The sequence below is a fragment of the Sus scrofa genome, chromosome 17, assembly GCF_054392235.1.
Source record: "Sus scrofa isolate SSC_HxYL_T2T_F1_AM1 chromosome 17, Sscrofa_HxYL_maternal_Yorkshire_Landrace_v2.0, whole genome shotgun sequence".
Lineage (NCBI taxonomy): Eukaryota > Metazoa > Chordata > Mammalia > Artiodactyla > Suidae > Sus > Sus scrofa.
Window position 1 is genome coordinate 46,919,642 of NC_139399.1, and position 22,064 is coordinate 46,941,705.

General features: G+C 45.0%; 2 protein-coding genes across 12 annotated transcripts in view; one reads left to right on the forward strand and one right to left on the reverse strand.

Moving 5' to 3' along the window:
- Positions 1 to 552: 552 nt before the first annotated feature.
- SCAND1 (SCAN domain containing 1) lies at positions 553 to 1,317 on the reverse strand. Its single transcript, XM_003134419.5, has one exon. It carries the CDS (start codon positions 1,286 to 1,288, stop codon positions 749 to 751), a length of 540 nt encoding a protein of 179 aa, XP_003134467.1. The 5' UTR covers positions 1,289 to 1,317; the 3' UTR covers positions 553 to 748.
- Positions 1,161 to 22,064, forward strand: part of CNBD2 (cyclic nucleotide binding domain containing 2) — a 64,392-nt gene continuing 43,488 nt past the window's right edge. For 4 of the 11 annotated variants that reach the window (XR_014832273.1, XM_021077743.2, XM_085003842.1 and 1 more), the window contains exons 1-4: positions 1,161 to 1,844; positions 4,726 to 4,779; positions 14,877 to 15,014; positions 17,930 to 17,983. Coding sequence is in view for 10 of the 11 variants with exons in the window: in XM_021077743.2 (XP_020933402.1) it covers positions 1,494 to 1,844; positions 4,726 to 4,779; positions 14,877 to 15,014; positions 17,930 to 17,983 (597 nt within the window). In the remaining variant the exon portion in view is untranslated. Of the gene's footprint in view, positions 2,262 to 4,725; positions 4,780 to 11,840; positions 11,922 to 14,876; positions 15,015 to 17,929; positions 17,984 to 22,064 lie in introns of those variants that run through there. The other 7 variants (XM_085003844.1, XM_085003845.1, XM_085003840.1 and 4 more) reach the window with 6 other exon arrangements.

Consider the following 22,064-nt stretch of genomic DNA (forward strand, 5'->3'; position numbering starts at 1 on the left):
CAGATACTAAGGAGGAGCTACTTCTCCCAGGAAGGAAGAGGCGGGCCTTTCCAATCCCACTTTCCATGGATGATAAAACTGGCCCACAGTATCCTCCAGGGTGAAGCTTGCTCACCTGCCCGCTTGCTTCTCTCACAAGCGTCCTATCCTAATAAATCTGTTTCTTGCCTATTAAAAAAAAAAAAAATAGCCTGATGAATTGGGCCTTTGGGGAAGCCAGTGCCCAAAGGGCAGGCAGGTGGGACAAGTAGTTTGGCAGTATTGATACAGCAATGGCCACTTAAACGAGTATTTAGTAGAGCTAACAATTTGTCTGCACCATCCCACAGTCATAAGGTAAGACTATAACCATCATCTACCCTCTTAGGTAGGAAAACAAGCTCAAATTCCAGCTAGTGAGAGGGTAGAGCGAATACGGAACCCAGGCTGCTGGACCCACATTACCAAACAAAGGAAACCCAAGTGGGGTCCTAGGGAACGCGCAGGAGAAAATTTCCCAGATGTGGAGGCCCAAGCCTAGCCAACCCAATGATTCCACAAAACCTACGAAGGTCAAGTGAATAAGAAAGGCTTTATTCTCATGAGCTCCCAACTTGATTTCGCCACCAGTCAGAAAGGTTGGAAATAGGCTCGGGGAAATAAACATTGCAAAGGACGACCGAAAAGGACACTCGAGACTGCAGGAACAGCCAAAACTCGTTTTTCATTAACGCAGAATGGAGAGCCGGGCCGCCGGCAGCCCGGCTGCTCAGCCTGTAATGCGTACGTCTGTGCGGCGGCGAAGCCGCCGGGCCCGCGCCGCCTCGGGCAGGATGGCGAGCAGCTGCTCTTGCACCAGCATCTCCACGATCTGCTCCTTCGTGCGGATGTCGGGCCGCAGCCACTGGCGGGAAAGCTCCCGCAGCTGCCGGAACGCTTCCCGCGGGCCTGCCGCGTCTTGGTAGCGGAACTGCCGGAATCGCTGGCGGAACGTCTCTGGGCCGGGCCGGGAACCGCCAGGGCCTGGGGGTGAGCGCGGAGCTGCTTCGGCAAACGACGCGGAGCCCAGGGCTGCGGGCCCGAGGGGCAGCTCCAGGGAGGCGGAGGCGGCCGAGTGAGGCGTAGGATTCTCTTCGGCGACCTCGGCCTTGGGGCTGGAGGGCTTGGGGGCAGGCGGTGGGGCCTCAGGAGTCGAGAAGGAGTCCGCAGAGTCACGCTCCGGGCCTGAGCTCGGGCCGGCCCCTTCTTCTTTCCCCAACGGCAGCGCGAGACTCCCGGTAGCCGCCAAGCTCAGCTCGGTGGCCGCCATAACTCCGCTACGGACGTCACTCTTTGTCCCGCAGCTGAGGGCGCGGCACTACGTCTGCGCGGGGGCTGGGTAAGGAGGGAGACGTTTCCGCTAGAGGGCGGAGTCCGCGAGACCCTGAGGGAGGCGGGCGGGGGGCGCCGTGAGCTTACCAGCGCCGGCGAAGCGGCTGGGGCGGCCGGAAGTGGTCGTCCCCGCTGGCTTCTCTATGATGACCTCGGTGCGCGAGCGCCCGGAAGCCGAGTCTGGGCTCGAGGACGCGGCGCCCCCTCGCGTTCGCGAGTCCCGCCAGGAGGCGGCGGCCACAGCAGGGCACCCGGCTAATCTAAGCGTGCAATGGTCAGTTCGGGATGGTGGCGCCTCCGAGCACCAGTTCGAGGAGAAGGAGGAGGCGGGGAAGGAACCCGAGGAGGTGTCGGAGGATGACTCTGAGGAGGAGAACTCTGAGGAGGAGTTGGAGGAGGAGTCGGGGGAGGAGCCGGTGCCGGAACGCCTACTCAGGCCCAAGGAGGAGGGGCCCAAAAGGGTCATCATGCGACTTGGTGGCTTCGGCCGGCAGGTGACCTGCGCCGCCCCTGCCTCTGCATGCGCACCTTTTTACCCGACCCTAATTGGGATGAAGGCGAGCCAGAGCTCGCGGGGTCTGGGGCCCAGCAGGTGGCAGAGAAGGGACGGCGGGATGACTGTCAGGCATTAGGGGGAGGGCCCAACTCGGGAAAGTTCTTTCGCTCAGTCGAAAGAGGGCAGTACACCTGCCTGGTAGAGGGAGTGACACAGATAACGTGTGTAAGATCCTCAGCACACAGAGTAAAACTTGCCCTTCTCATGGCACAAAGTAAATGCTGAAGAACTTTTTTTTTTTTTTTTTTTTTTGCGTGTCCTCTGGAATCAAGGGACAGGTGGCGCTGTAGGTTTTGCTTTTAATTTTAGGATTACTAAATAGACTAAATGTGTACTGCCATATAGTGGTCACTAGGTATGTATGCTTACCTCGTTAGTTCTTGAAATGTGGCTAGTCAGAAAGGGAATGTCCTGTAACGTGACATATATACAGGACTTGGTATGAAAAAGATAAAGTGTCGCCGTAATTTTTTCTGTTGTTACATGTTGGATTGATAATATTTTGCATATATTGAGTCAAATAAAATATATAATTCAGGATTTCCTGTCGTGGCTCAGTGGTTAATGAATCCACCTAGCATCCATGAGGACACAGGTTCGATCCCTGGCCTTGCTCAATGGATTAAGGATCCTGCATTGCTGTGAGCTGTGGTGTAGGTTGCAGATGCCGCTGGGATCCTGTGTGGCTGTGGCTGTGGCTTAGGCCAGTAGCTACAGTTCCGATTCGACCCCTAGTCTGGAAACCTCCATATGCCATGGGTACTAAATATATATATATATGTATATAAATGTCAAATTTCATGTGTGTCATTTTACTTTTTAAATGTGACCTACTAGAAAACTATTTTTTATGGGGGGGGGGGCGCACCTACAGCATATGGAAGTTCCTAGGCTAGGGGTGGAATCTGAGCTGCAGTGCCAGCCTAAGCCACAGCCACAGCAATGCCAGATCCCAAGCTGCCTATGTGGCCTACACCAGATCCTTAACCCACTGAATGAGACCAGGGATGGAACCTGCATCATCACAGATACTAGTTGGGTTCTTAACCCACTGAGGCACAACGGGAAATCCAAAAACTTTAAATTATATATATGGCTTCCATTACATATATGTTGAAAAGTAAAACTGTGCTACCCTGTTGGAATTAGGCTGCCTTGGTGGAATCCCAATCTATTTGCCATAGGCCAGAGTTGTTGAGAGGATTAAATAGTAAAGACTTTGGAAAGAAAGGGCTGTTTAAATATTTGTCTTCATTAAACTGCTGTTTCTGAGTTTTCTTGTCTGTACATTTTGGATGTAATAGAACTTATGTCATTAGTAGTTATGAAAAGTCAGTGAGATGATGCATGCTTTGTATCCCCATTTCACAGACAGGGAAACTAAGGAAAGAGACGGGTCCCTTATGAAAGCTTTTTATGACACTTGCAGTCCCTTTGATTTCTGTGCAGAATGAATGGGCCGTTTAAACAACCATCAACATACTAGTGGCTCTGGTATAAAACTTGCCTCTCCCATAGGATGTACTCTTGCAAATGTGTTAAAATGGATCCTCACAGAACATTTTCCATAGCCTGAAAACCTTGCAAGTCATCACACTGGGCCTTTATTGTTTTTAGTTACTAACATGTAAAAACTGGGAGGTTTTGTGTGCAAATCTGGACTTCCAGCTTTTCTTGAAAAAGTGGACAAGCTGGCTACACTGGACCCACCCACATTCCTGCCTGTTAACAATTAGTAGGAGCTGTCTCCTTCCTTTAGACAAGATACTTTGTTCCAGTTAGCCTCAATCCCTACCACTCCCTATTGTTTCATGTTACCTTAACATTCAGAACAGTTCATTTCCTATTGCGCTCAGGTTGTTGTTTCCTTAGAGCCAATGTTCTGCTCTTTTTTATTTTTAGAGGTGGGAAAACAGGGGCCTGTAGTTTGTCATGCCTACCAACCTGGCAGTTGGCAGTTGGATTTGCTGCCCTACTTCCTGTGTGGTAACAGGCAGTCGGTATCCAGGGCTAAGGGAACACACCAAACCCTGCTGCAAGGATGAGGGGTCCTGGAAGTCTTCACTGAGGAGAGGACCTTAAGCCTTGGCTCAAGAAGAAGAAGGTTTGAGTTAGGGACATTCCAGGTAGAAGGCACTGCGGGCACCAAGGCATAGACTGAATGGGGGCAAAGCTTTGTGGAAATTGCAGGCTGGACACGGGAGTGGCTGGGGTCTGGGGAAGGAATGAGAGTTGACTGAAGTTGGAAGGTCAATTAGAGGGTAAATCATAAAGAGCCTAGAATTGCATGTTGAAAAATTGAATCCTTTTTGTCTTGCAGAAGGGAATGAACTCTTGTGTTACTGGGAATCATGATTGTTAGAGCTCTAGCCCATTTCTTTTTTTCCCTGTTTTCATTTATTTATGTATTTGTTATTAATGATTTTTATTTTTTCCATTATAGCTGATTTTAGCCCATTTTTTCTATCCCTATTGGAATCACAGAATATCTATTAGAGGTGGAAGGAGAGATCTTACAGATGTATTTGAAGATTTTAGAGATCTTCTAGTAGATCTTAGAGAGCTACTAGAAGGCGTGGAATGTTAGAATGGAAGGGACCTTAGAGATTAAATCCAAAAATCACATTCAGTTATTCTAAACTCTCTGGGTCAATAAACTCCCCAAATATATTTTTTTAAAGTTATAATACCTCTTACTAGAAGAAGGATGCACTAACATACTTCTGCATATAATTTCAGAGCCTTGAACCCACCCAGTGGGCTGAGGTTAAGTTTAAAATGTGTATATTTATATGTATTTCATTCTCCTGATTTTGCAGGTTAAGAAGTCAAGATACCAAGAGGCAAAGGATTGGTCCAAAATCAAAAGCCTAGTAAGTGTTTCCAGAAGGACAGAATTCTTTTGACTCCTAGTCCAATGCACTTAACACGTTAGGCATTTTTATTCCCACTAGGTTGGGTGCTCACCTGGGAATGGATCATAAATCGTATCACTTAGCTTCCAACACAAGGCCTGATTCCCACCTGACACTCAGTACATATTGGTTAAAGAGGACTGGTGGTGGATTGCATACCATCTTTGTGAAACAGGAGCTCTAAGATGATTTCCAGACTCTTTCAGTGTCTTTTGATGGCACACTGTTGGGAGTTGTGGAACAGAAGCCTGGATCCTTTTATTAGAAAAGCTTTTTATTTGTAAATAATTATAGATTCATAGAAAATTGCAAAAAGAATGCAGAGAGGGGAGTTCCCGTCGTGGCGCAGTGGTTAACGAATCCAACTAGGAACCATGAGGTTGCGGGTTCGGTCCCTGCCCTTGCTCAGTGGGTTAACGATCCGGCGTTGCTGTGAGCTGTGGTGTAGGTTGCAGACTTGGCTCAGATCCCGCGTTGCTGTGGCTCTGGCGTAGGCTGATGGCTACAGCTCTGATTCGACCCCTAGCCTGGGAACCTCCATATGCCGCGGGAGCGGCCCAAGAAATAGCAAAAAAAAAAAAAAAGAATGCAGAGAGGTCTCATGCACACTTCACTACAGCAGTGGTAACATCTTGCATAACTAGTACAATGTCAGAATCAGGAAATGGACATTGATACAATCCACAGTGTTTACTCAGATTTCACCAGTTTAATATGCTGTCATTTATGTGTGTATGTCAGCCTCTGCAGTTTTGTCAGGCTTAGATTCGTACAACCATCAATATCCCAAAATGTTTGGTCACCACAAAGATCCGTTGTGCTGCTGCTTTATATTTACACCCATTCCTCTCCCCTACCCCCATCCCTAACCTCAGGTAACACTAATCTGTTCTCCATCTCTATAATTTTGTCATTTCAAAAATGTTATATGAATGGAATCATGCAGTAGTAATTTTTGGTAATTGGCCTTTTTTACTAAGAAAAATTCCATGGAGATTCATCTAGGTTGTTGTTCACCAGTTTGTTCTTTTTTTTTTTTTTTTTTTTTTTTTTTGTATTTTCTAGGGCTGCACCCGTGGCATATGGAGGTTCCCAGGCTAGGGGTCGAATCAGAGCTGTAGCTGCCGGCCTTCACGAGAACCATAGCAACACGGGATCTGAGCCATGTCTGCAACCTGCACCACAACTCATGGCAATGCCAGATCCTTAACCCACTGAGTGAGGCCAGGGATTGAACCAGCAACCTCATGGTTCCTAGTCGGATTCGTTAACTACTGAGCCACGATGGGAACTCCAGTTTGTTCATTTTTATTGCTGAGTCATAATTCATGGTATAGATGTACTTTTGTGTGTTTAACCAATCACCCATGAGGGACATTTGAGTTATTTCCAACTTGGGGCTATCAGAAATAAAGCTGCTATGAATTATTTTATAATATGGGCCTTCAGTAAGTTGTATACTCTTCTAAGCCTGGGAATAATAACAACCACACAGAATGGTTCTGAAGAGTCAATGAGGGAATATATGTAAAAGAACTGGTACCAGGTCTGGCTTTATTTAGATGTTCTTCAGCTTCTTACATCAATGTTTTATAGTTTTGAGTGTACAGAACCTGCACAAATTTTGTTATACTTAAATATTTCATGTTTTTGTATTACTAGCAATGGTATTGTTTAACATTTTTTTTAAATTTTTAATTGTTTGACAGTATGTAAAAACACAATTGATTTTTGTTTAGCAACTTATCCTTCATTAATCCAGGAAACTCAGCCCCACTGGGGTTGTTTCTTCAAGTTTTTACTACCCTTTGCTCAAAACCCACTTGGCATTATTTGCTTTTCAGAATCTCAAGTGAGTTGCTATTTGTATTTTGTCCAGAATTTATAGGTGTAATGAATGGGGGAGAGCGACTGCAATGGGATTGCTGCATCTTGGGTGCCACTGCAATTCGTTATTTATTCTGATGCTCAGATTATCTCTGATTTGGCTAGTGGGAGCCCCTTCAGGTCCTTTTGACACATCTCTATTGTTTTCCGAGTATTTCCTTACTTTTTAGGCTCTTGTACCTTCTGTGTCTCAGCTTAGGAATCAACCATTTCTCCAAGAAACCCTTGTTCTTTTAGTGAAGAATGGTATTTAGAAACCAAGATTTGGGCACTGGGTTTGTCCATTGCACTCTGGATAGTCACTGTGAATGTGTGTGTGTGTGTGTGTGTGTGTGTAGTATATACACATACATTTATATCTGTGTGTTTCTGCATCTATCCATATCTTTTGAAATCCATGAATTCATACCAACACCTTCAACTCCAGTCCAACAGCACAGGATTTACTCTATAGTTTTCTCTCTTTCCATACATTTAATTCCCTTCTTTGATAGGGAGAAACCTGCTTCTCATGATCTTCTTTGACCAGTCCTCCTAAATGTAACCAGTCTCCTGTTGTTGCTCTGCCCCTCATTCCCACACCAACCTCCACTCCTATGTTCCCATCCCACCCCCACCTCCTCACCTTGCTCACTCAGGGCTCCAACACCTTGTGTGAGCCCACCACAGCCTCCCTCCACTCCAGGCAGATGCCTACCATGCCTGGCCTCACCAGAATCATTCAGGAAGAGTGGGGGAAGGGACGTATACTTTTCTGTTTGTTTTGTTTGTTTGTTTTGGGGGCCACACCAGCAGCATATGGAAGTTCCCAGGCTGCTGTCTAATTGGAGCTACAGCTTTGGCCTACACCACAGCCACAGCAATGCCAGATCTGAGCCAAGTCTGTGACCTACACCACGGCTCACAACAACACCAGATCCCCAATCCACTGAGCAAGGCCAGGGATCACACCTGCATCCTCATGGATACTAGTTGGATTCGTTTCCACTGCGCCACAATGGGAATGCCAAACATACTTTATTTATAACTTAAAAAATTATGGCAAAATATACAAAACATAAATTTACTATTTTAGCCATCTTTAAGTATACGGTTTGGTGACACTAAGTACATTCACATTGTCCCGTGATTGTCACTACCATTCATCTCCAGCACATTTCAGTTCAGCTGAAACCCTGAACCCCTTAAACAATGACCCCCTATTCCCCTCTCCTCTCAGTTCCTGGTGACCATCATTCTACTGTCTCTATGAATTTGACTCCTGTAGGTACCTCATGTAAGTCATTCATACAATATTTGTCCTTTTGTGTCTTATTTCACATAGTATCTTCAAGGTTCATCCACATTGTAGCCTGTCTAAGAATTTCCTTCCTTTTTAAGGCTAATATACCATTGTATATATAAGCACATTTTATCTGTTAATTTGTCAATGGACATTTGGATTGTTTCTCCCTTTTGACTGTTGTTTATAAAGCTGCCATGAACATTGGTGTGCAGACATCTCTTTGAGTCCTTGCTATTAATTCCTTTGAGTATATACTTGTTAACCTGAAAAACTGGGTTTGCCGCTTGGTAGATATTGAGCCAAAAGATATAACTAAGCCAAACAGTAAAACTGGAGAAGTTTTGAGCTATGCATACTGCATATTAATGAAAGGGCTTGAACAGTCAACAGCTTTAGTTGGTTGAAGTCATGAGGGTCAGAAAAGGTCAACATTGTCATCTCTTAGGTTCCAGTTAATATAGTGGTAGAACATTTCAGGCTAATCTTTACCATTGAGACAGAAAAAGGGAGTCATAACCACTGCTGTATTATCTTTGCTATTGTTACTTCTCTTACCTGATAACAGGCAATGTTTCTGCCTTCTTTTGTTCCCTTAAGATCATTAATTGCAAGACCTGTTCAAGGACAAGCCTTGTGGCCATATTTAGATCACAAAATGGCTTCGGCCGAAAATGATTTCTCTTATGTCGAGAAAGCCATGCCTGGTTCCCTTTCTCCAGGGACCCCCCTACCCTGTCTGCTGGATTATATGGTAATTCTATATTTAATCTTTTGAGGAACCACCTTATATTTAACATAGCAGCTCCATCATTTTACATCCCTACCGACAATGCATAAATGTTCCAATTTCTCCTCATCCTTGACAACGCTTGTTATTTTGCATTTAAGATTTTTTAAAAATATTTATTTATTTATTTATTTGGCTGTGTCCATGGCATTCAAAAAGTCCAGGGCCAGGGATTGAACCCATGCCACAGCAGAGACCTGAGACATAGCAGTGACAACTACTGGATCCTCAACCCACTGCACCACCTGGGAAATCCTGCTTTATTTTTTATTAATGTGAGATGTTAAATAGAAATTTTTAAGATAAGTTACCAGTGGACAAGAAATTCAGATTTTCTTTCTTTCTTTCTTTTTTTTTTTTTTAAGGGCCACATCTGCAGCACATGGAAGTTCCCAGGCTAGGGGTTGAATCAGAGCTGCAGCTGCTGGTCTGCACCACAGCCATAGAAACACCAGATCTGATGTACACCAAAGCTCATGGTAATGCTGGATCCTGTGGGGCCAGGGATTGGACTCACGTCCTCATGGATACTAGTCGGGTTTGTTACTCCTGAGCCACAAATGGGAACTCCAAGAAATTCAGATTTTCTTTTTTTTTTTTTTGTCTTTTTGCTATTTCTTGGGCCGCCCCTGCGGCATATGGAGGTTCCCAGGCTAGGGGTCGAATCGGAGCCATAGCCACCGGCCTACGACAGAGCCACAGCAACGCGGGATCCGAGCCGCGTCTGCAACCTACACCACAGCTCACGGCAACGCCGGATCGTTAACCCACTGAGCAAGGGCAGGGACCGAACCCACAACCTCATGGTTCCTAGTCGGATTCGTTAACCACTGCGCCACAACGGGAACTCCGAAATTCAGATTTTCAACAGATTTAGTAATCCTGTAATTTCACTTCCATATACCACATGCTACTACATACATCATTCCAGGTGGCCAGCTATAAAGAGGAAGCCTCATCAGCTAATGGAGTGTTTTGGATAAAAAGTTCCCAGCATGTTCCATTTGTGTGTGTGTTTAAAATTTTATTAGGAAGTCTAAGAGGCTTGCTCTGATCTCTCTACTGACTATTAACTTCTTTTTGATGACCTTTTTTTATCATATATGTTTGATCTTGGGATGAAGGTCTATTTTATCTTTTGATATTTTGATAAGCTGGAGAAGATAACTAGTCTAGGGTGCTTAATCTAACCTATGTATATAATTATGTTTGTAATTAACTCTTATTATTAGCCATTCTCATTTTTGATAAGCCAATGTAATTCAGGAGCCTAGATACTTCATAATCTTTTTGCTTTTTTCTCCTTTCACTGATTCCTATTCAGTTGCAACCTTTCTGGTTCCCATTTTCAGTGAATCTGTTTTTACTGTGGTGCTCTACCTGTTAGCTCCTTGTTCCTTATTATACTGCACTGACTTTGTTTTATTACCTAAAAACTGATAGTACAAAAGTCAGAAAAGAGTAGTTGTCATACCTCCATTTTTCTTCACCCTTCCTATCCAGTTTTAATTATTATCATTAATTCCCTTTATAGCTGTAAATATGCTTGGTTTATCAGATTTAAGAGCTATCTTAAGGTTTACAGTTATTGGGGTTCCCTGGTAGCTCAGTGGGTTAAGGATCCAGCATTGTCACTCAGGGCTCAGGGCTTGGGTTTGGGAACCTCTGCATGCTATGGGCATGGCCAAAAAAAAATCAGTGAAGTTTTCTCTCTGAAAAAGATCTCAACTGTCCTGCTTTCTCTCCCTCTGTGTCTCCATACTTGTTAGCTTTATTTTTCTTGGTTTCCGTATCATTGTTCATTTCCAATTCCTTCACTTGATTTTTGCAGTCCTGTCCTCTATATTCAGCAAGGCTTGCTTCCTTTTTGATGTTGCTCAAATGACCTTCCCTTGTGAGGTGGTTTTTTAAAGAATATTTCCTTTCCTGAGCTTTGCCAGTGCCATCCCCTCCAGTTATTTCATCATCTCTTCTTTGAACTCTGGCATCTTTACTTTGATCTGTTGCTTTAAAATTCATTAAGCCCTTTGAGTCCTTTGTTGTTCATGATTATCATCTGTTTCATGTTAATTTTTTTTCTGGTGCATGCCTTTTATCTAACATTTGTTTTCCTTATTCCCTGCCTCCTCCTCCTACCTTTCTGGTGTTATTATTATTATTATTATTATTATTTTTACTGTAACTCCCCTTTAAATGGAGTGACCTCAGAGTTTTTTTGTTTTTGTTTTTGTTTTTGCTTTTTAGGGCCTCACTTGCAGCATATGGAAGTTCCCAGGTGAGGGGTCTAATTGGAGCTACAGCTGACAGCCACAGCCACATCAGTGTGGGATCCGAGCTGCCTTTGCAACCAACACCACAGCTTGTGGCAGTGCCAGATCCCTGACCCACTGAGGGAGGCCAGGGATCAAACCCACATCCTCATGGATACTAGTCAGATTTGTTTCAGCTGCCCCACAACAGGAACTCCCACCTCAGAGTTATTGAGTTCTGGTCACCAAGTTCCTTTTAAGATTTGACACACCATTTAGTTGACAACTTCCAATTTGTTGAGCATTCCAGATTTGCTAATTTTAACAAGGTTTGTAGGGTCATGCCATGCACCTACACTCCAGGGTCTCCAATTTCTAAGCCTGAGTGGTCCCCAGCCTGAGGTTTTGGATGCCCCTGCCTCTAGCCCAGAAGCCTCCTACTTTCTTGAAGACGGCCATGTGACTCTGGCAGTCATTTAACTACTTTGAACCTCAGCCTTGTGTCAGGAATGGGTGTGAAGTCCCTCACCTTGTAATAATTGTGAAGATTAACTAAGATAATGCCAATGAGTGCTTACTAAATGTTAGATTGCCAGAGTCCAGTACTTCCCACTGCCCCCTCTTCCTTCCAGAATCTTCCAGTATGACATAAGGAGATTCTGAGAATGAGATTTTTCAGAACAAGGCTTCCAGTCACTGTTGGTGGGGTGGGAGGAACAGAGGAACCCTTAACCTTGCCACTGAGGGAAGCTTTGTTTCTAATATTACTAGATTCTTGGGCAAAGATTAGTGATCCTGCTCTTGTAAAGGGGCTGTTGTGCCATTTGCCAGTTCAGGGACCATGAGGAGATATATGGTGTCCCACTCCTTGCAGATCCTGAAGAAGGAATTGGTGAGGAGTGCCAAGGGCCTGGGAGGAAAGAGTGAAGGTTTGCACAGACAGGTATTTTGAGGAAGGGGGAGTCAGCAGTAGGAAAAGGCCTTGGATAAACATGGCCACCCTGTACCTTTTGGAGTCACAAAGGAAAGAATTCCAGATCAGGCTTCAGAAAGACTGAATTCTGACCCCTGCCCTGTAGCCTACTCTGCTCTTGGCACTGGCTACACTTTGAGCCCCTGAGAACGACTCTTTAATCACCCTTCTTGATGTTAGGAGATTCAGAGAATAACACCTGGCATCAGGGTAGAGTAATAGGTTAAACTTATGGTGCCTGGAGCCAGGCTTCCTGGGTTCAAATCCTTGTCACCTATTAGTCATGTGACTAGTATTAGGCAAGTTATTTGATTTGCTACTGTCCGTTTCTATAAAGGGTGATAATAACATTAGTACCTACTGCATCAATTTATTGTTTTTTGTTTATTTTGTTGTTGTTGTTTTTGTCTTTCGTCTTTTTAGGGCCGAACCCGTGGCATATGGAGGTTCCCAGGCTAGGGGTCTAATTGGAGCTACAGCTGCCAGCTTACACCACAGCCACAGCAATGCCAGATCCGAGCCGCGTCTGCGACCTACAGCACAGCTCACAGCAATGGCAGATCCTTAACCCACTGAGCAAGGCCAGGGATAGAACCCAAAACCTCATGGTTCCTAGTTGGATTTGTTTCCACTGTGCCTGTGGTGGTTGTTTGTGTGTGTGTGTGTGTGTGTGCTTTTTAAGGCCACCCTTGAGGCATACAGAGGTTCCCAGGCTAGAGGTTGAATCGGAGCTGCAGCCGCTGGCCTGCTCCACAGCCACAGCAATGTCAGACTTGAGCCTCATCTGCAATCTATACCACAACTCATGGCAACGCCGGATCCTTAACCCACTGAACAAGGCCAGGGATTGAACTTGCGTCCTCATGGATGCTAGTCAGATTCGTTTCCACTGGGCTATGATGGGAACTCTCAATTTATTGTTGAAGATTAAATAAGTCAGTACAGATAATGGGCTTAGAGTAGTGTCTGAGAATGGCAAATTGTAGTCAGTAAATATTAGTTTTATTAATAAAGCTTTCCCCATATTTCCTTTAAGATATATAATTTTAAAAGAAAATATTACAGTTATAAGTCAGAGCTCCCTGTCACGGCACAGTGGAAACAATTTCAACTAGAAACCATGAGGTTTCGGGTTCGATCCCTGGCCTTGCTCAGTGGCTTAAGGATCCGGCATTGCCGTGAGCTGTGGTGCGGGTCACAGACGCGGCTCGGATCCTTCATTGCTGTGACTGTGGCATAGGCTGGCAGCAGTAGCTCCAATTTAATTCCAGCCTGGGAACTTCCATATGCCGCAGGGATGGCCCTAAAAACCAAAAAAAAAAAAGTATATATGTATAAAACAGTTTTAAGTAAAGTGCCTCACCATCTCCCTTTCTCCTCACTGGCAACCACTTTCCTGAGATTGATGTGTACCCTTCCAATCTATATTTAAAATTTTTTATTACGTTTGCATATATTTATAAGCAACTGCAGTATGTGGAACATTTTTTAAAATGATAATCATAAATGGCATCTCATTTCAACCTTTTTCCACTCAAAATTTATGTGTGACCTTTACCTGCATTGATACACGCAGTTCTAGTGCCATGTTCAGTCCTGTAACTCTGCTGTATGTAGAATGTTTCTTTCTTTGTCCCTAAAATGTCTTTTACAGCTTGTTATTATGAATCGGGAGCCGATCAAGCTTTGTATTTTGCATTTGTTTGTATGTCTCTTGAGTATTAATCTGGAACAGCCCTCACACTTTGCTTTTTTCCTGTGAAATTGACTTTTGAAGAAACTGGATTAGTTAACTTGCAGATTGTTTTACATTCCAGATTTATCTCTTGTTGAACTTGTTTCCCTGTCCCCTGTATTTACCTAGGAGGTAGAGGATGCCTGCCCTTATTCCTCAATTCATACTGGAATGGAGAGGCTGATACTGTTTTCAGTTCCAATTCCCAATTCCCAGGGGAAAGATAGCATGACCTATCTTGGATTAGATGTTACATTAGTTTTCTTTTGGCTGCTGTACCACAACTAAACAACTTAAAACAATACACATTTATTATCTTCTATAGGATGGAAGTCTGGCATGGGTTAAAATCCAGGTGTTAGCAGGGCTATGTTACTTTCTCAGGGGTGAAGGGAAGAACTCATCTCCTTGACTTTCTCTCTTCTAGAGACCACCCATATTCCTTGGCTCATGGCCCTTTCTCTGCCTTCAAAGCCAGCAGTGTTGCATCTTCTCTGACTGTCCTTCCTTCAGATCCGTCTGTTTCTGAAATTCAGGCTCTTCACGTCACTCTTCACTGCCTGCCATTACTTGTCTTTTTAGGGCCACACCCAAAGCATATGGAGGTTCCCAGGCTAGGGGTCTAATCAGAGCTGTAGCTGCTGGCCTACGCCACAGCCACAGCAACGCCAGATCCAAGCTGCGACTTCGACCTACACCACAGCTCACAGCAACACTGGATCCTTAACCTACTAAGTGAGGCCAGGGATTGAAACCGCAACCTCATGGCTCCTAGTTGGATTCGTTTCCACTGCACCATGATGGGAACTCCTGACTGCTGTTACTTGTGCACACTCTTTTCTGGACTGCAGTGAAAGAGTTGTGCTGGTGATGCTTTAATAGCTGGCTCCTGGGGAGGGAGATTCCCCCATTTGTAGCAGTTGCCAGTTTCTGTAGCATAAATACTCCCAATATGGTCAATTTCAGGCTACCAACATGACTTCAGCAGGCCTGGAATCTTCCTGAAGATGTAACTATGGTTCTAGCAGCACCCCTGCTTTTAATCCTATTACATTTCACCTTGTTCAGCACTATCCAGCCTGATGTTGACTGTTGAAAACAGATGTTTTCCACTGATCTGGCTTGTTTTGTTTCCACAGGGGCTGTACCAGCTTACCATGGGTATCATTATGATGAACCGAGTGTGTAAAATGTTCCGCCAAGGCCTCCGGGGATTTCGGGAATATCAGATCATTGAGACGGCTCACAGAAAGCACCCTATCTTCTCTTTCTGGGATGTAAGCTCTTGGGCTTAGCAGGTTTACGAGGGTTTAAAAGTGTCCAATTAATAGCACCACACTTCCCAGCCCAAGTTCTGAATCAACAAAGAGAGAAGAAAAAGGGTAGAGCAGATGGGAGACCCTTTGTAATAAAAATTGTCACTTTTATTAATGGTGAGACTTATACTGGAGGAGGTGACTGGTATCATCAAGCAAGAAGGTACCTAATACTACACCTGAGAATTGGGGAGCCTTCCTGATGACCCCAGTCAAGGCAGTGCTGGACCAAGGCAGGCCTCACTTCAGTGGCAGGGCCCCCTGTCCCACACTCAGAGCAGAGAAGGGCAGAGCAGAATGTGGACTTGGAGGGAAGGATAGGGGATGATCATGCCCAGTTTCTCCTTCCACATTCACCAAGGAGCTTACATTACTCAATGAGAAAGAGGAGCCGGTAGTGCTCTGTTAGTATTATCCCTCCACGTGGAAAGAAACATCAGGAGTGGGGGAGAGACGATCTCCATTCTAAGGGTGATCAGAACAGATAGAAATCAAGGAGTCAAAATAGAGTCAGGATTTCCTGAATTCCCACCAAAATGTTCATCTACTCTGCCTTTTTTCCTGTCCCCCACCTAGATAAGAAGGGGACATTTGTAGACCACTCTGGTGACCATGCTTTCTAGGTTTTCTAGAAAGTGCCAATTTCAAATATCTTATTCCAGTGGTAGATCATGAGCCCATTTTTGGCTCAGACAAGTTGATCACCATTCTATTAACTTGTTCTGGGTTCCCCAGTGTCTTCATTACTATCCAAGACTCCAAAGTTTCCCCAGTAAATATCTGGACAAAACCTGCACATATTCCTGTTATCCCAAGAGTGACCAGATCCAGCCCCATTGTATCTAGCAACTCACTCCAAGCTATTTCCCAGAATGGTTTATAAGGCCAACACTCAAGGAGAGGGATATGGAGGGGTAGTGACAGGGGAAAGGAAGATGTTTGAGATTGATTTCTAAGGGGCCCACAGGGAATGTAACTGTGTGTGTATGTGGCTGAGTTTAAGATGTAGCAGGAAGTAGCCACCTGAGCGGCAGCTGGAGAGGAACGGCTCACCCCATCTAAAGACATTCGAGGAGTTCCCACTGCGGCACAGTGGGTTAAGAATCTGACTGCAACAGCTTGGGTTGCTCTGGAGGTGCGAGTTCCATCCCTGGCTTGGCGCAGTGAGTTAAAGGATCCAGCGTTGCCCGAGCTGCAGTGTAGGTGGCAGCTGCAGCTTGGATTCAGTCCCTGGCCCAAGAACTTCCATATGTTGTAGGTGAAGCCATAAAAAGAAAAAAAAAAAAAAAAGACATTCAAATTCATATATTTCAAAGGCACTGTGCTGGCCAAACTGAACAAGTCTGCAGCCACATTAAGTCATGTTGTTGGGTCATGAGATGAGAAGGGATGGAATAGGAGCATTGTAGGAGTTCCCGTTGTGGCTTAGTGGTTAACGAACCTAACTAGCAACCATGACACGGGTTCAATCCCTGGCCTTGCTCAGTGGGTTAAGGATCCGGAGTTGCCATGAACTGTGGTGTAGTTCACAGACACAGCTTGGATCCCATGTGGCTGTGGCTGTGGTGTAGGCCAGTGGCTACAGCTCCAATTAGACCCCTAGCCCAGGAACCTCCATATGCTCTGGGTGCGGCCCTGAAAAGACAAAAGACAAAAAAATATATATAAAATAGGAGCATTGTAACCTCAGGAAGAACTTTCTGATTCAGGGTGTCATGTGGTGGTGAAGTAAAGGGCCTTGGAGACCAGCAGCCTTTGGTTACCAAGAGACTTGGGCTGGTGCCTGGGCGGTGGAAACTGAAGACCAGAGCCAGGCTTGTCATCAGGGGGGAGTGAGGCTAAACCTAACAACATTGCAGTCAGGATGGCCTCGAACAGAGCAGAAGCATCTTGGGGGCAACGTATGGGGGTCATGTGGCTTCCAGGCAGAAAACCAGGGGGCTGGAGTGTGATGGCAGGCAGACGGAGCTATAGATTGGTTTTCAGTGGAGTCTGGATCTCTGTGAACACCACATCTTTCTTTCATCAGTCTCCCTGAGAAGTACCTATAAATGGAGGGAGAGGACAGGGATCCAAGTGGGCTCTGGGGCAGGACATGAGGTGTGCCCAGAGAGATGAATGGGGGGTCCTGGTTTGGCCCAGGACAGTGGCCAGGGCCTTGTCTCTCCCTTTCCTCCCCTCTACTTCCCCCTAAACATCTTTTCCCTCTCTCTCTACCCCTTTCTCTATTCTTTCCACATCCTCTCTGCATCTGTTTAGGAAATAAGGCTGGATTAGTTCATCCCTAAGCCTCCCTACACCTCTTCTTCCTGGCTGTCCTTTACCCAAGGAAGAAGTCCTTTACCACTGACTCACTGTGTGATCTTGGGCAATTTCCTTCACCCACTTCAAGTCCTAAATGAAGCTGCTTAAGATACCTGCTTTGTCCTGATGATGACATGGAGTAAGATCAGCCAAGTCTGGCTCCTTATAGGCACTTAATTAAGGTCAGCTTCATTTGTTCCTTCCATTTTATCCCTCCTTTCTGTTTTGTTTTGTTTTTTCACCTCTTTACACCCCTGCCTTTTTTTCTTCTTTTCCCTCTTCCTTTTCTCTGTCCATCCTTCCTCTCTATCCTCCTTTCCCTTTCCCTACTCCCGTCTCTCTCTGCCTCCATAATAATACATTGTCAGCGCTGGGCTCAAGTCTTGTGTGGATTTGGGCCTTTTGAACATAGGTGGACATAAGAGGCCCAGTTGGTAGGAGGTTTCCCAAGACTTCCTGCCCACCATGGAGGTCCAGGTAGGCACTTCTGGTTTCAATGCAGCATTCTAGAAGCAGTCTTGCTGATTCTCCTTCCTTTTTGCAACTCCTGCTTCCCTTTTTTTTTCCCCCAGGAAAGGAAGCAAGGTCGAATCACATTTGATACCATGGACTTCGTTGCAGAGTCGGTATGTATAGAAAACCCTGTCCTTGCTGCTGGGAATTTTTTGTTTGTTTGTTTTGGCCACACCAGAGGCTTGCAGAAGTTCTTGGGCCAGGGATCAAACCTGCACCACAGCAGCAACCCAATTCACAGTAGTGACAACACTGGCTCCTGAACTTGCTGAGCCACATGGAAATTCCCGGGAATTTTTTTTTTTTCCTGCATCTTAGCCTGAAAGAAGCACTGGGCTGGGTATCAGGAGAGCTGGCCACCCTGAGCTAGCCACTCAGTTTCCTCATCTATAAAACAGCTGAACTGAGTTATCGCTTTCAGTTCTGGCATTCCAAGGTTGCAGGCCCCCTGGAACCCATTGTTGCTTCATAGCTGAGCACGATCAGCAAGGGTGATCTCCCCGTGCTTGGACCAATGGGAAAACAGTGGAAGGCAAAGCAGAGGATGTGAGAGCCCCAGACACTTTAGAAATAATCAGGGTAGTGGGAAAAGCCCTAGCTTGTGTGTGAATTAGCACAGTTTGCTCTAAACTTCCTGAGAGATGCTGGCATATCTGTCCCCCACCTGGACTCTGGTGGCCATTCTGAGAAGGGAATAGACTGTGTGATTTGTTCTCTGAATTTCAAGAATTATCTTCCTGGCTTATCTCTGCCAAATCCTGGATATTAAATTAAAATTTAAAATTTCGGGAGTTCCCGTTGTGGCTCAGTGGTAACAATTAGGATCCATGAGGATTCGTGTTCAATCCCTGGCCTTGCTCAGTGGGTTAAGGATCCAATGTTGCCGTGAGCTGTGGTGTAGGTTATAGACGTGGCTTGGATCTGGTGCTGCTGTGGCTGTGGTGTAGGCCAGCAGCTACAGCTCTGATTCGACCCCTAGCCTGGGAACTTCCATATGCTGCACCTGTGGCCCTAAAAAGCAAGATAAAATAAAATAAAATAAAAATTTCATGAGTTCCTGTCGTGGTTCAGCAGAAGCAAATCTGACTAGTAACCATGAGGACATGGGTTCAAGTGGGTTAAGGATCCAGTGTTGCAGTGAGCTGTGGTGTGGGTTGCAGACGAGGCTCGGATCCTGTGTTGCTGTGGTGTAGGCCAGTGGCTACAGCTCCAATTCAACCCCTAGACTGGCAATTTCCATATAGCACAAGTGAGGCCCTAAAAAGACCAAAAAAAAAAAAAAATTCACTTAAATTTTAAAGGGGCTTATCTGTTTATAGGAAAATCTGAAGTTCTCACCAATGTAGGCCTGACCCGACCCCAGCCTGAAACAGCCATGCTGGTTTGTCTCTCAGGAAAGGCAGGGAGAATAGAGCTTTATAACTGGTATTAGCACCACCTGTGCCACCTTGCTCCCCCTCCTCCCTGGGAACGAAGTTGTGGCTTCTGTTGCCTGCCTCCCCTGGACATAACCTAATTTCTCATGCTCTGTTATTTATTAAGCACAGTGAAGCCATCCAAATTCTGTTTTTTCAGTTTTCAAGACCAGCCAGTGTCTGACATTGGGCATTGAAGGTTACTCAAGTGTTGCCCTTCAGACAGGAGAAATTAGGAGTCTCTCTGAGAGCCACAGGACTCTAGAGACGAAGGCATTTCTATGCATTGCAGTAGAGGGAGAGAAGAGAGCATGAAAGAAAAATCCATCTACAGGCAAGGACTCTCTGCCTCTTGAATGAGTTATAACTGACTCTGCAACACAGAGATGGAGAGTAAAGACCCGTTTTAAAAACCTGTCCTTTGAGTGGCTTAATAGGTTCTGGGTTCCTTTTTTAGGGTGATGAAAAGGTTCTAAAATGCATTGTGGTGGTAGTTGCACAGCTCTGAAAACACTAAAATTGATTTGAACACTTTAAATGATGAATCAGATGGCATGTGAATTATATGTCAATCAAGCTAACACACACACAAACACATTTATACATATAAAAGCTGTCTCTCAGGACAACACTTGGATTGTGACTGAAAACTAAACTTCAGTAGAGTCTATATTAGGACTCAACTAATGCCAGACTTCTCAAGAAGAACTTTAAGAATTATAGAGGCTTAGAATCAAAGACTCATTTATGTTAGCATTTTTGAGACACTGGAAACAATGGGGACATTTCTTTCTTTCTTTTTTTTTTTTTTTTTGTCTTTTTGCCTTTTCTAGGGCCACTCGAGGCATGTGGAGGTTCCCAGGCTAGGGGTCTGATTGGAGCTGTAGCCGCCAGCCTTCGCCAGAGCCACAGGAACATGGGATCCAAGCCGCATCTGTGACCTACACCACAGCTCGAGGCAACGCCAAATCCTTAACCCACTGAGTGAAGCCAGGGATCGAACCCGCAACCTCATGGTTCCTCGTTGGATTTGTTAACCACTGAGCCACGATGGGAACTCCAATGGGGACATTTCTAAAATATAGTTTAAAAAATTGAGTGAAAAAAAGCAGGTTGCATAAAGGATGTCAGCAGTCTTAACTTTATGTAATAAAAACAAAATTCTGGAGTTCCTGTCGAGCAGCTAGCAGTAATGAACCCAACTATGACCCATGAGGACATGGGTTCAATCCCTGGCCTCGCTCAGTGGGTTAAGGATCTGGTGTTGCCATGAGCTGTGGTGTAGGTCACAGACGCTGCTCAGATCCCTCATTGCTGTGGCTGTGCTGTAGGCTGGAAGCTGCAGTTCCGATTTGACTCCTAGCCTGGGAACCTCCATATGCCGTGGGTGAGGCCCAAAAAAGACAAAACAACAACAATTCTATATGCATTATTTGGGCACATGTGTAAGTATATAATAATATATATACTTATTTTATTATAAATGGTTAACTGTAGTGGTGGAGAGCAGATCTGAATTGGGGTGACATTGTACAAGGGGATTTAACTATCTACATTGTTCTGATTTTTAATGGAAAATCCAGTTATGTGTTACTTGAAAAAATGTTCATATTTTGTCTTTATACATAAGAAAAATGCAGGAAACAAGTATGCCACATGTTAATGGCTAATTTTGGGTGGTAGGTTTACAGCAGCCCTTTTTTTTTTCTTTGTCTTTTTGTCTTTTTAGGGCCACACCCACGGCACATGGAGGTTCCCAGGCTAGGGGTACCAATTGGAGCTGTAGCTGCCAGCCGACACCACAGCCACGGCAAGGCCAGATCCAAGCTGCGTCTGTGACCTACACACAGCTCACGACAATGCTGGATCCTTAACCCACTGAGCAAGGCCAGGGATCAAACTCATGTCCTCATGGATGCTAGTCAGGTTCGTTAACCACTGAGCCACGATGGGAACTCCCATAGCCACCCTTCTTAGTTTCATTTATCCTTCCTGTATGTTAAAGGAACATAGTGACGGTCTGGCCTGAAGTGAGTGAGGGTGACAGCACTGAGAAATGGTGCTTGAGAAACAGGCAAGGATCAAGTCTCCCAGGCTCTGTTTGAATAATATTCCCTTTTCTCCATTCCAGATATTTTTTGAACTCCTGAGGCAGGCCTAGATCTCTATCTAGTGGTGGGGAATACAGATGGCTCCCTGTATCTGCAGGTTCCATATCTGTGGATTCAGCCAACCATGGATAGAAAATATTTGGAAAAGAAAAATGCCAGAAACTTCCACAAAGCCAAACTTGAATAATTGCACTCAGCAGTTGTTTATGTAATATTTACATTGTATTTACAATTTTTTACATAGTATTTACATTGCATTAGGTATTATAAGTAATCTAGAGATGATTTAACGTATAGGAGGGGGGGTGTTCAAATATACCATTTTTTATGAGACTTGAGCATCTATAGATCTGGTGTTGGCAGGGGTCCTGGAACCAATCCTTCCCCTCCCTGTGGATACTGGAGGACGAGGATGACTGTGCTAGGTTGTGTACCTTTCACACCTGTCCTTAAGGAAGCTAATTAGGAGTTAAGGTGATGAAACTTACCCAGGACATTAAAGAACAAACTGTCAGTTCTGTAGGACTCCATGGGAGGGAGTCTCAAGGGTTGAGAATGGTAAGAAAGATTTCCTGAAGTAATCAGGGCCCCGAGTGGGCCGAAAGAGTAAGTTTGGTTCATAGAAGCCAGAGGTATCTGAGTTTTGCCATAAGTAGACCTTATGATAA